Source organism: Bos indicus x Bos taurus, chromosome 15 (genome assembly GCF_003369695.1).
Source record: "Bos indicus x Bos taurus breed Angus x Brahman F1 hybrid chromosome 15, Bos_hybrid_MaternalHap_v2.0, whole genome shotgun sequence".
NCBI lineage: Eukaryota > Metazoa > Chordata > Mammalia > Artiodactyla > Bovidae > Bos > Bos indicus x Bos taurus.
The window spans coordinates 61898653-61912397 of NC_040090.1; the positions used below are offsets into that span (position 1 = coordinate 61898653).

At 41.4% G+C, this 13745-nt stretch overlaps 1 protein-coding gene across 3 annotated transcripts; it reads right to left on the reverse strand.

Annotated features, from left to right (window-relative positions):
* Window positions 1-2103: 2103 nt before the first annotated feature.
* Window positions 2104-13743, reverse strand: SDHD (succinate dehydrogenase complex subunit D). 3 transcript variants are annotated; one of them, XM_027563772.1, is made up of 4 exons: window positions 13629-13743; window positions 10782-10898; window positions 9275-9419; window positions 2104-3085 (listed from the first exon to the last, which is right to left on the reverse strand). In XM_027563772.1, the coding sequence occupies exons 1-4, from the start codon at window positions 13678-13680 to the stop codon at window positions 2920-2922; spliced, it is 480 nt and encodes a 159-aa protein (XP_027419573.1). In that variant the 5' UTR covers window positions 13681-13743; the 3' UTR covers window positions 2104-2919. The 3 variants fall into 3 exon arrangements, with proteins under 3 accessions (XP_027419573.1, XP_027419572.1, XP_027419574.1); XM_027563771.1 differs by having other exon boundaries at window positions 13554-13702; XM_027563773.1 differs by lacking the exon at window positions 9275-9419 and having other exon boundaries at window positions 13629-13737.
* Window positions 13744-13745: the final 2 nt, after the last annotated feature.

A 13745-nucleotide genomic window follows, 5' to 3' on the forward strand; every position in this document is an offset into this window, starting at 1 on the left:
CGGGTAAGAATACTGGAGTGGGTTGCCATGCCCTTCTCCAGGGAATCTCAACCCAGGAATTGAACGTGGGTCCCCGGCATTGCAGGCAGACTACCATCTGAGCCACCAGGGAAGCCCCTCCACTACCATATCTAATTTTCCTTCAAAATTTAATGACACTGCTTCTCATTTTTCATAATGAAAAAGTTGAGTATAGCCTCCCTCCCTCTTTTCACATGCCAGTATAATTCTTACTGATTCTAGGTTCTAAATATGTCTTGAATTTCTTTTCACTCTACTATGGCCTTCAGAATTTATTATATTTTCTGGATCACTGAAATAACCTGTTACCTCCCTCAAATTCACAGCTGCCAGCACAACCTATTTGCAATAAACATGTGATCCTGTCTTCGGCATAATTTACAATCTTCCGTGACTCGGGTGTTCTCAAGGTGGTCTCAGTTACTTACCATGGCACAGAAGGCACTACAGTCAGTCTCTGGTGCAGTCGGACCAAATCACGTGCCATCTTGTTTATCTGCCATCCATCCTCCAGTCACCCAGCTTCCTTGGCCACGTATCAAGTCCTCATCTTTCAGAATCCAGGTCAAGACTCTTCTGTCTCCCAGGAAACTTGCAAGCAAATTGTTTCCTTTGTTATATCCCCATTCAATGTACTTTATTATTGCACATATTACACTGTATTGCAATCATTTATCTGTTGTCCCAACTAGTCTATGAGTTCCTTCTGAGATAAAGTCCTACCTCTTAAAAAAAAAAATTCCTACCTCTTTTGCCACAGTACCAGGCATGGTGCCAATTATAGAAGCTACTTAACACCTATCAAACAAATGAATGTTGACTTCTACCTTTGAAAGTGACTCCTACTTTCCACCACCACTGTCTTCCACATCTATCTTGTCACACACCCTTCTGCCTCCAGTTCACCGACCTTCCTGATGACACCTGAATTCTCTCTGAAGCACAATTCTTATCACGTCCTGCTTAACCTCAGAAACTTCCTATTGCTGTCAGCCCCGGCCTCATCTTCCCTCTACAGTGGTTCATAGCAACCCATTGATTTTCCAAAGTGATAGGTGAGCTCCAACCTAATAACAAAACTGAGCAGGACTAGGGGCAGGCGTTACCCAAGCAGCCTCGACTCTAACATTCAATCATCATCTAATTAGCCCATCAGCATTCAGTTCAGTTCAGTCACTCAGTCGATCCAACTAGGATCTGATGGTACTGGTGATAGCTACAAGATTCCCACATTACTTAGTTACTGCGCTCCCATTTCACTTCTATGGAAAACTCCATTTCTCCATTCCATTTTACAGCAGTCGGGTACTGGGGGCTAGGTGGGGATGGAGAAATGACTTTAAGGGGAACACTGTCTATAGAGATTTTAAAACAATGAAACAGACTAAAGGTCAGTCTGCTTTTTATCATCATCATGAGCCACCAACTCTGAAGAAAGCCAGTAATAAAAAATACTCCTCCCCACCAAGACAGACCAGCCCACCACCACCACTCTTTGACAAAGCACTACTATTCAGGCACCACCCATTTCTGAAACCTTTAACCTGCCCCCAGACAGAATTAACCACCTCTTCCTAAATCCTTAATACACATCTGAATCTCCTACAAGACTGTAAGCATGTTAAGGGGACCTCATCTTTAACCTCCAGGATGAACACTTACCCTTCTAGCCACCTCCCCTTCAGCAGTTTGTGGAGTAAGGTCCTCAGTGAGTGAAATGCACCCAGTCCCATTTAATCTATGTTGCTAGATGAAACCATCCTGCCTTACACTCATTCCTTAGACCAGACTAACTGCATACAGTATATAATTTGAATATAAAGGATGGCATTCACAGAACACCATAATCTGGACCTAATTTTAATTCCTACTACTTAATCTTAGTCTCCTCATACCAAACTACTTATACTCAGTATATTTCTGCCTATTATATGAAAGTCTTTTCTGTATTACAGTACTTTGTGTCTAACTTACCTATCTGCTAAACTCAGAAAGAAATTAAAGGAAATACAGTCCTGCTTCAGAGCCATATATGTAACAGACACTCAGTTCTACCAAATAAAACTAGGAACAATTAAGACATAAAAGAGTAGAATAAATTTTTATTATGCAGCATTTTATTTTTTTAAAAAATTACCTTCATGGAATACATTTTCACATTAGAAATTCCCAGTGGGAAAACAACAACTTATCACTTATAATTTTATATTTGTGGACAGATTATTTTAGGACAAGTAAAATAAACACATTTGAGGATTAAGTCTTGGTTTAGAATCTGCAACAATTTGAAACATCTATAAAGGGACCTCTTCCCTAAATGGAACTTCTCTACATTCAGAAACTCTCCAGGCTCTTCTTTCTAGGATTTAGAAATCAGTAATGTGAAATATCAGCATTTCTAATTTTCAAATTTCCCTAAGACATGTAACCATCAGTAACTGGTATCAACTGAACAGAGGGGGAGGTTTACAAAAACTAAACACTGCCTAATTTTCTGCAGTCGTTACTTATGAATTAAGTCTTTCCCTTTCTCCATCATCCTAGCACAAACACAGACGTTTGATCAGATATCGAGAGTAATAAAGCTGAATTCCCTTTAAGAGTTTGATCAATTAAAAGGCAAAAAGCTCATATATAATGTTCAGTTATACTATGAGACTTATGAAAAGCTGAGACACTCCATTAGCTCCCCAGAATACAAAATTCAGTCTTATAATTTCTTAAGATACAACTTCTCTCAAATCTTTCTTCAAAGATTAAATTCTAAAAACAATCAGGTGATTAGGAGAAGAGGTTTGTCTCACCAATGTTTTTCCTTCTTATTGTGAGTTGAAATGGCATGACAGAGCAGAGGCAAGGAGGTGTACAATCAATTCTCAAGGTATTAAGTCTAAAAGGTCAGAGCTTCCACAGCATAGCCACAGCTTTGCAGATGCCCACGTCATGATAGTTGAAGTAACAGAGCCCAGCAAAGGTGAAAGCCGAGAGCACCAAAAGGCCTGTCTTGGCAGCTTTCTGCACTGCATCTCCATGAACATAGTCAGTAACAACTTGTCCAATGCCCCTGAAGGAAAAAAAACATCACAGTACAAATGAAAAGCCACAAGTAATGTCAGGTTAGAAGGCTATTCAGTTAACTTGGCTGCACAACATAATCAGTCAAGGTCAAAATGCAATTCATGGTAACAAGTGCGTGCCAAATAAGCACTTTAATCCTTTGTATGGCCAAATAACACTCCTTTGTAAACATATATTTTATTTATTTAGCTATTCATTAATTGAAACATCTGGATGATTTTGCCTTTGGGGCTAAAATAACACTGCTCTGAACATTATGCTACAAGGTTTTGTGTGGATGGGGACATATGCTCTCACTTTCAGTAGGTATACACCTACAAGTGAAATTGTTGCGTCAGATGGCAACTCTCTGTTGTTAACTCATATTATAACTCTGTGGTAAAAACTTGTTAGACCTGCCAAACTATTTTCCAAAGTAGCTGCAATGTTTTACATTCCCAGCAGAGATATATGAGGATTCTAACTTGGTGACCCTTTTAACAGTCCATCTTTTTGATTACAGCCATCTGAGTAGGTGTATGGTGGCATCTCAATGTGGTTCTGATTTGCATTTCTCTAATAACAAACACGGGCGCAGGAGGGCCTAGAGGAGCTATCCCACGTTGAAGGTCAGGAAGGGCGGCGGTGAGGAAATACCCCTCGTCCAAGGTAAGGAGTAATGGCTGCGCTTTGCTGGAGCAGCCGTGAAGAGATACCCCACGTCCAAGGTAAGAGAAACCCAAGTAAGACGGTAGGTGTTGCAAGAGAGCATCAGAGGGCAGACACACTGAAACCATAATCACAGAAAACTAGTCAATCTAATCACACGAGGACCACAGCCTTGTCTAACTCAATGAAAGTAAGCCATGCCCTGTGGGGCCACCCAAGACGGGCGGGTCATGGTGCAGAGGTCTGACAGAATGTGGTCCACTGGAGAAGGGAATGGCAAACCACTTCAGTATTCTTGCCTTGAGAACCCCATGAACCGTATGAAAAGGCAAAACAATAGGATACTTAAAGAGGAAATCCCTAGGTCAGTAGGTGCCCAATATGCTACTGGAGATCAGTGGAGAAATAACTCCAGAAAGAATGAAGGGATGGAGCCAAAGCAAAAACAATACCCAGTTGTGGATGTGACTGGTGATAGAAGCAAGGTCCGATGCTGTAAAGAGCAATATTGCATAGGAACCTGGAATGTTAGGTCCATGAATCAAGGCAAATTGGAAGTGGTCAAACAGGAGACGGCAAGAGTGAACGTCGACATTCTAGGAATCAGCGAACTAAAATGGACTGGCATGGGTGAATTAACTCAGATGACCATTGTATCTACTACTTCGGGCATTTCTTAGAAGAAATGGAGTAGCCATCATGGTCAACAAAAGAGTCCGAAATGCAGTAAGTACTTGGATGCAATCTCAAAAATGACAGAATGATCTCTGTTCGTTTCCAAGGCAAACCATTTGGTATCACAGTAATCCAAATCTATGCCCCAACCAGTAACGCTGAAGAAGCTGAAGTTGAATGGTTCTGTGAAGAAAGCTGAGTGCCGAAGAATTGATGCTTTTGAACTGTGGTGTTGGAGAAGACTCTTGAGAGTCCCTTGGACTGCAAGGAGATCCAACCAGTCCATTCTGAAGGAGATCAGCCCTGGGTGTTCTTTGGAAGAAATGATGCTAAAGCTGAAACTCCAGTACTCTGGCCACCTCATGCGAAGAGTTGACTCACTGGAAAAGACTGTGATGCTGGGAAGGATTGGGGGCAAGGGGAGAAGGGGACAACAGAGGATGAGATGGCTGGATGGCATCACTGACTCGATGGACCTGAGTCTCAGTGAACTCCAGGAGTTGGTGATGGACAGGGAGGCCTGGCATGCTGCGATTCATGGGGTCGCAAAGAGTCGGACACGACTGAGCAACTGATCTGATCTGATCTGATGAAGACCTACAAGACCTTTTAAAACTAAACCCAAAAAAGATGCCCTTTTCATTATAGGGGACTGGAATGCAAAAGTAGGAAGTCAAGAAACACCTGGAGTAACAGGCAAATTTGGCCTTGGAATACACAATGAAGCAGGGCAAAGGCTAATAGAGTTTTGCCAAGAGAACGTACTGGTCATAGCAAACACCCTCTTCCAACAACACAAGAGAAGACTCTACACATGGACATCACCAGATGGTCAACACCGAAATCAGATTGATTATATTCTTTGCAGCCAAAGATGGAGAAGCTCTATACAGTCAACAAAAACAAGACCTGGAGCTGACTGTTGCTCAGATCATGAGCTCCTTATTGCCAAATTCAGACTGAAATTGAAGAAAGTAGGGAAAACCACTAGACCATTCAGGTATGACCTAAATCAAAAATCTTATGATTATACAGTGGAAGTGAGAAATAGATTTAAGGGCCTAGATCTGATAGATAGAGTGCCTGATGAACTATGGACGGAGGTTCGTGACACTGTACAGGAGACAGGGATCAAGACCATCCCAATGGAAAAGAAATGCAAAAAAGCAAAATGGCTGTCTGAGGAGGCCTTACAAATAGCTGTGAAAAGAAGGGAAGCGAAAAGGAAAAGAGACAAGGAAAGATATAAGCATCTGAATGCAGAGTGCCAAAGAATAGCAAGAAGAGATAAGAAAGTCTTCCTCAGCGATCAATGCAAAGAAATAGAGGAAAACAACAGAATGGGAAAGACTAGAGATCTCTTCAAGAAAATTAGAGATACCAAGGGAACATTTCATGCAAAGATGGGCTTGATAAAGGACAGAAATGGTATGGACCTAACAGAAGCAGAAGATATTAAGAAGAGGTGGTAAGAATACACAGAAGAACTGTACAAAAAAGATCTTCATGACCCAGATAATCACGATGGTGTGATCACTCACCTAGAGCCAGACATCCTGGAATGTGAAGTCGAGTGGGCCTTAGAAAGCATCACTACAAACAAAGCTAGTGGAGGTGATGGAATTCCAGTTGAGCTATTTCAAATCCTGAAAGACGATGCTGTGAAAGTGCTGTACTCAATATGCCAGCATATTTGGAAAACTCAGCAGTGGCCACAGGACTGGAAAAGGTCAGTTTTCATTCCAATCCCAAAGAAAGGCAATGCCAAAGAATGCTCAAACTACCACACAATTGCACTCATCTCACACGCTAGTAAAGTAATGCTCAAATTTCAGCAAGCCAGGCTTCAGCAGTATGTGAACCGTGAACCTCCAGATGTTCAAGCTGGTTTTAGAAAAGGCAGAGCAACCAGAGATCAAATTGCCAACATCCACTGGATCATGGAAAAAGAAAGAGAGTTCCAGAAAAACATCTATTTCTGCTTTATTGACTATGCCAAAGCCTTTGACTGTGTGGATCACAATAAACTGTGGGAAATTCTGAAAGAGATGGGAATACCAGATCACCTGACCTGCCTGTTGAGAACCCTATATGCAGGTCAGGAAGCAACAGTTAGAACTGGACATGGAACAACAGACTGGTTCCAAATAGGAAAAGGAGTACGTCAAGGCTGTATACTGTCACCCTGCTTATTTAACTTCTATGCAGAGTACATCATGAGAAAGGCTGGGCTGGAAGAAGCACAAGCTGGAATCAAGATTGCCGGGAGAAATATCAATAACCTCAGATATGTAGATGACACCACCCTTATGGCAGCAAGTGAAGAGGAATTAAAAAGCCTCTTGATGAAAGTGAAAGAGGAGAGTGAAAAAGTTGGCTTAAAGCTCAACATTCAGAAAACGAAGATCATGGCGTCTGGTCCCATCACTTCATGGGAAATAGATGGGGAAACAGTGGAAACAGTGTCAGACTTTATTTTTTTGGGCTCCAAAATCATTGTAGATGGTGATTGCAGCCATGAAATTAAAAGACGCTTACTCCTTGCAAGGAAAGTTATGACCAACCTAGATAGCATATTCAAAAACATAGACATTACTTTGCCAACAAAGGCCCATCTAGTCAAGGCTATTGTTTTTCCAGTGGTCATGTATGGATGTGAGAATTGGACTGTGAAGAAGGCTGAGCGCCGAAGAATTGATGCTTTTGAACTGTGGTGTTGGAGAAGACTCTTGAGAGTCCCTTGGACTGCAAGGAGATCCAACCAGTCCATTCTAAAGGAGATCAGCCCTGGGTGCTCTTTGGAAGAAATGATGCTAAAGCTGAAACTCCAGTACTTTGGCCACCTCATGCGAAGAATTGACTCATTAGAAAAGACTGTGATGCTGGGAAGGATTAGGGGCAGGAGGAAAAGGGGACGACAGAAGATGAGATGGCTGGATGGCATCACCGACTCAATGGACGTGAGTTTGAGTCAACTCCGGGAGTTGGTGATGGACAGGGAGGCCTGGCGTGCTGCAATTCATAGGATCGCAAAGAGTCGGACACGACTGAGCGACTGAATTGAACTGAATAACAAACACATTTTTTCATGCACCTTTTGCCATTTCCATATCTTCTTTAGATAAACGTTAATTTTCCCTATAAAAAGGTCCCTTTGGCTATATGTGGTGAATGGACCGTGTAGGCAGAAGGGCAATAAGAACAAAAATAGAGAACTAGTTAGGAAGCAACTGAAGTAGCTGAGGCAAGGCTGCTGGCTTAACTTGCCTTAAGCTAGGGTGGTGATAGTGAGGATACCATGAAGTGACAATTCAGGCTATATTTTGAGGAGAGAACTAAAAGAAAGACCTGATGGACTGGTGGCGGGGTTAAGACAAAAAGTAGTATTTAGAATGACTCCTAGGATTTTTGATTTGAGCAACAAGACTTAATTGAATTATTGAAGAACAGGAGAGAAGAAGCTTGTGAGGAAAAACTGAGAGATTTGAGGGGAAGAGTGATTTGGGGCAATATTACACTGGGGATGCCTACTAGATATCCCAGTGGACAACTGGAAATACTAAGTCTGCAGTTCAGAAAAAGAGGGCCATGTGGAACAAAAAACAAAGAGGTCTATCTGAACTCACCTGGGGGAAGTATGTAGGCAGAGAAATTTAAGAAAGCCAAGAACGAGCCTAGGGTTCAGACCTTCATTATTCGGAGGTCAGACAAGAGGAGGTGCTGGCTGAGGAGACAGAGAAGGTATATAGAGCTGGTGGGGTGGAAGAAAACAAGGTAAGGATGGTATCTAGGAAGCCAAAGAAAAATTACTTAACGAGAGATCAGTCAATTAAGTTGAATACTGCCAAGTTCAAGTGGAGAACAAAGAATGGACAACTGGTTTGGAAAAATGAAGGTCTTCAGTGATTTTTGTTGAGAATGACTTCAGTTAAATAGTTGGGATAAAAGCCCAATCAATGCAGGTTTAAAAAAACGGGATACTAAAGAACTAGTGCACAATTACAGACAACTCTTTCAAGTCTTTTTTGTATATGTGTAAAAAAGGAGAGAATTGATAAGGTAACTGGAGAAGTCAATTGCAATTATTCACATGTATGACTTTAGGACTTCCCTGGTGGTCCAATGGTTAAGACTCACTTCCACTCCAGGGCACACAGGCTTGATCCCTGGTTAGGGAATTAAGGTAAGATTCCATATGCCACACAGCATGGTCAAAAAAAAAAAAGCATGACTTTAGATTTATCTCTTATTCTGATTTTTCATCAATTTAGACTGATCTTCTTTCAAGATACACACATTAGAGAAATCCTACTGTACTTGTGATCTAGTATTTCAAGAGCAACTGGGATCATTTACTGTGCAAGGTCTATCTGGTTGAAGGGTAATTCTCCTAACCAATGCTTACGAAGTAAGAAAACTAGGTAAGCAAACAACCCCTTTAATACTATCAAGAAAATGATTCTGACAAATTATTTAACGTCCCTGGGATTTAGTTTCCACAGACGTTAAATAACAGGCTTGGCTAAGATACTCCCTCAAGTCCTTTCAGTTCTAACAAATCCAAAAAACACCTCCCCATCCATGACAGCATACTGTCCTTGCCAAACCACATAAAATGGGGAACTCTCAAAAGCAATGCTAAGTTCAAAAGCCTCTAAAATATGAAAAGGAAGACATCTTACAGGCATGTGGATACACAAATTTGGGCATGTAAATATTTTACGTATGTTTTATTGTTCTCTTCAGATCTTCAGTATTTTGAGCAACTTCTCCCTCATATGCAACTGTGAGATAAGCTCACAGCAAACAAACTGCACAGACAAGGTAAGACTGAAAGGACTGCTGTACTTGCCAGTGACTGTGAAGAGTGAGGGTTGCAGCCAGAGAGTAGTCCATCGCAGAACACGGATTCAAATAAGCAGCTGGAATTAGGCCCAGGAGCAAAACACTGACAACCCTCTCACCAGTCCAGTGGAGAGATGCAGCCTTGGAACCAGCTATAGAAAGGAAGGACGAGATTCCTAAGAGTTTCAGGGGAAATACACATCTCAGTATTTGCCACAAACTAACCCAAACCAACAGAACGGCAAACAGTATGCATTTAAGATTTAACTCTGAGCATAAAGTGGGTAAGAAAAAGGAGGTAAATGAGAAAGATGCAATCTCCCTTCTCTGAAGTCTTTCAGCACAGGGTTTCTCAAGCCTACATACATTAATTAAAAGAGAGATCCACTCTGCTTAGAGGCAAGATGATGGATGAAATATTGTTGCAGAATTACCAACCTTGGACTTCATTATAATAGACAGATACCTTATAAATGTAAGCTGGTGACACCTGAGGAATTCCTTTAAAACATCAATCTTATTTTACACCTGATCTTTCTAAGTAATATTAAAAATCCTCCCAAAAGAAAATTAAGCCTGTCAATTAAAAGAGAAGCGCAGTTCTAATGTCAACTTTTAGGATTATGGCTCTTCTGTTCTGTTACTTATAAATAGCCCAATATAGAGAAGGAACATGAAACTTTCTTTTAAACAAGTAAAAATAAAATGGGCTTTAAACATCTCGTTGAAAGCCTCTTTTTTGGGGGGGTTACATACCCCTTTGGGAATGTTTTATTAATGATGGAGTTACTTCCTGGAAAAATGCACACAGATACACACGTTACAAACTATGTACACAACCCTGGGGACCTTCCTTCAGTCCCATGCACCCCAAGTTAAAATCGCTCTGCTAAATCTAACTGAACAAAGTTCATCAACAACTTTTCAAAGCTAAAATAATTCTAAATAGCAGAAAAACTATACTTGCTTAATTATTCATAACTCAGAAGCAGCTTTCAAGTGACAGGCTTAAGAATCAAAAGTCTTTATCTCTATAAAATACTGATGTTTCTAGACTTTAAAAATGAAAATAGTTACCTCACTATTCACCTATGGATTTTCTAAGACTTAACAATACCTAAATAGTATTCATCCAAGAAATAACATGATTTTAATAGCAACCTAAATAAAAACAAACATATCATTATAGCTATGAATATGCAAGATTTTAAAAACTGTCTGCTATTCTAAATTATCCAGATCCAGCTCCTCTGCAATAAATAAAGGTAACTAAACCATATTGAACAGATTGTCCCTACAGAGCTATTTTCTTTTAAGAAACTTAAACATTTTAAAAAGACTTAGACCAGAAGGTTCTGTATAAGTGGAAATGGCATCATTCAACCGTGCTAGCATTGTGTGCCCACAAGTGTAGATTAGGTCTTCACTTGACAGAGCTGGACACAAGAGTTCCCCTCAGAGAGAGCAAGTCCTGCCAAAGGCATGATAATCAGTGCAGACAAAGATGCACATACAATGGTGGCTGGGTGACAGGTGAATATGCTGTGTTCCACACCATCCTTGAGCAGGTCGGTCCTGGAGAAATGCTGAGACAAGAGCTGGTCTGACCACTGGGGTTCGGAGGAACAGAGCTGAGGAAAGAGACATCAAGGGAATCATAAGCACCTTTCCTGTAACAGGACTGAGACTTTCTACATGACCATAGATAAGCTGCTGCTGCTGCTGCTTAGCTGCTTCAGTCATGTGTGACTCCATGTGACGCTATGGACTGCAGCCTGCCAGACTCCTCTGTCCATGGGATTCTCATTGCCATGCCCTGCTCCAGGGGATCTTGCCAACCTAGGAATCGAACCCGGGTCTCCTGCATTGCAGGCTGATACTTTACCACTGAGCCACCCAGGAAGACCCATAGGTAAGCTACTTAACCCCAAATAGGGAATCACCAGCTAATCTGTAAAATGTGGATAGCATCTATTTCACTGGGTTGCTGTGAGACTAGACTAAGCAGCCATGGAAAGACTGATAAATCGATGAACACTTCTGCAAAAAGGGCTTCACTTTGACCAATTCTCAAAAATTAATTATGGCTCTTTTATCCTTTCATTCATCTACTCATCCAACAAACTTTTACTACATACAAAACTATGCTCTGCACAACAGCAAGAGAGATAAAGACAAAGTCTTTGTCTTCAAGTAATTCAGCCTAGTTTGGGAGATACGACTTTCTTTTTCAAGATCAATTTCTGTGCTTGCACGCCTGAACTCATCCCTTTCTGTCCTCTTATAGATCTTGGTTAAAAAACAGGCAGACCTAAGAACACCCAAGCCTATCAATACCGACTATGAGATAATGGACAATTAAGTTAAATAGGCTCTCCAAGCCTCAATGTCCTCATTTGTAAAATGAAAACATTGGTATTTACTTCATAATACTCTGCTGAAAATTAAGTAATATATGTAAGATGTTCAACCTAAGTCCCACAGTGTTATAAGCACTCAATAAAAGATAATTTCTCTCCTGTATCTTTAACCCCTCCTTTCTTCCTACTGACCATTTTCCCTCAACTGATGCAATATACTTAACCCCTCCCTTCATCCTATGTCCTATAATACCCATGCACTCTTCCCCTCCTTTCTTCTCTTTCTAAACATGCTTCTTTAAAGTGTTGTCTAAATCACCTTGACTTCCTCACTTCCCTAAAATTCTTCATGGCCTGCAACTCGTCCTTATCCCCACCAAAGCTGCATTCATGAATTACCAATGTTCTCATGTGACCACATCCAACATCTTATTGGGCCTTTCTGCACGAGGCACTGGTGGCCACTTCTCCCTTCTTTTCTCTGACAGAACTCTCTTCAGCTTCTCCCTTTGATTTTCTGATCATTATATATCAGTCTCCTCCTGCATTTGCTCTTAAATGCTCACCCAGGAGTCCATCATCTGCCCTTTGCTCTCCTTGCTGCCTAAGCCCACCCCTAGACATTTTGTCCACTCAACTTCTAGAGCCTTTAGGTTAGTGACAGTCAACTCTGTATCCCCAGGTTTGATATCTCTCCAGAGTTTCAGAAGTTTGAGTACCTGCAAGCTCTGTCCCCTGAAGTACCCCACCTGGTCCTCAAACTCACTATGGCAAAAACTAAAATCACCCTTCAACTCGTCTTCTCATTCAAACTTGCCTCTCATTTGCATGTTCCTCATTTTATTTAATGATATCCCAGTCACTCGTCAACCTAAACCAAAAATCTGGAAATCATTGTAAGACTTCCCTTCTAAATTCAGTCAAATACCAAATCATACTGATATAACTCCTTAGCATTTCTTGAGACAATCTTCTCTTACGTACTACTTTCCAAGTTCAGGACCTCACCATGCTTGCCTAGACTACTACAATAAGTGTCTCAATTCATCTCCTAACTTATGTCTTGGCTTGTCCCATCTCCCATGATGGCCATCTATAATATCAAACAGTTACCAAGGTGGTCAATCTAACTGCAAATCTATGTCAAATCTTTCACTGGCTCCCCTTCACACAAAGAAAAATGCATACTCCACATCAAGACAAATTTTTCTGAGATTTGATTTCAGTTTACTTTTCCAGAACCATCTCATTCCTCACCTTGAGCTTCATGTTCTAATATCCGATTTGTTTTCTCTCACAACAAGCAGCTTCTATGCCTTTCATCATTGCTTCTGCTCATCCCACTACCTCTAACTGTAATGCCCTTCTTCCTGTGGCCTTCCCTACCCTCAAGACTCAAATCGGGCACAGCTCCTTCAGGAAGTGAGACAGGATAATCCTTCCAAAACACAGAGCTAGTATAGTTTTCTGGATTGGCATACAACTTAGATACTGTGCTGTAGTTTTTGCTTTCTGTCATATTATGCTTATATGTTTTTCCTATAAAAATGGAAACTCTTTAAGAATTGGAACTACGCTTTCTCACATTTTTAACCCAATCATACTACAGTACCTTGTATAACACAAATGCCCCCTCGATGATTATCGAACTGAACTCCAAGGGAAACGACCAATACGTAAATTGGGACTTAAGACACTGACACTCTTTTCTGATTCAGGGTGGGAACATTCCAAAAACAGGGAATGCGGAGAAAAAGAGAACTCGTGAACACAGCCGCAGCAGGACTATAACTTTCAGACTACCCCATCACCACGTCAGCCCAGAGGAGGGGAAATATGCACTCGGGTGGACATCTGGACCCTAAGACAACGCTGGTCATGCTGTGCCAAAGGAAAGGAGGGACACCCCTGTTCAAAAGGTCTCACCGCCCAGCAGACGAATCCTAACCGCATCCCTTTCCCCGGCTGGAGGTTGTGCTGAGAACCTCCGGCTGCCCTCACCTCGCCCTTCTCTGGCGCCGCAGAGGACACTTAGCCTCCAGAGAGCCGCCATGTCGCTCCGGAAGGTTCAAGGTCAATCAGCAACCCGGAAGCAGTCATTCGACAACATCCGCCCGC

Coding starts and splice junctions, on each gene's coding strand:
- SDHD (XM_027563771.1), bottom strand. CDS start 13,680: ATGGCGGCTCTCTGGAGGCTAAGTGTCCTCTGCGGCGCCAGAGAAGGG. Junction 10,899..13,553: donor TAGGATTCGTCTGCTGGGCG/GTGAGACCTTTT, acceptor CTCTTTCCTCAG/CTCTGTTCCTCCGAACCCCA. Junction 9,420..10,781: donor CCTGTCACCCAGCCACCATT/GTATGTGCATCT, acceptor TCCTTTCTATAG/CTGGTTCCAAGGCTGCATCT.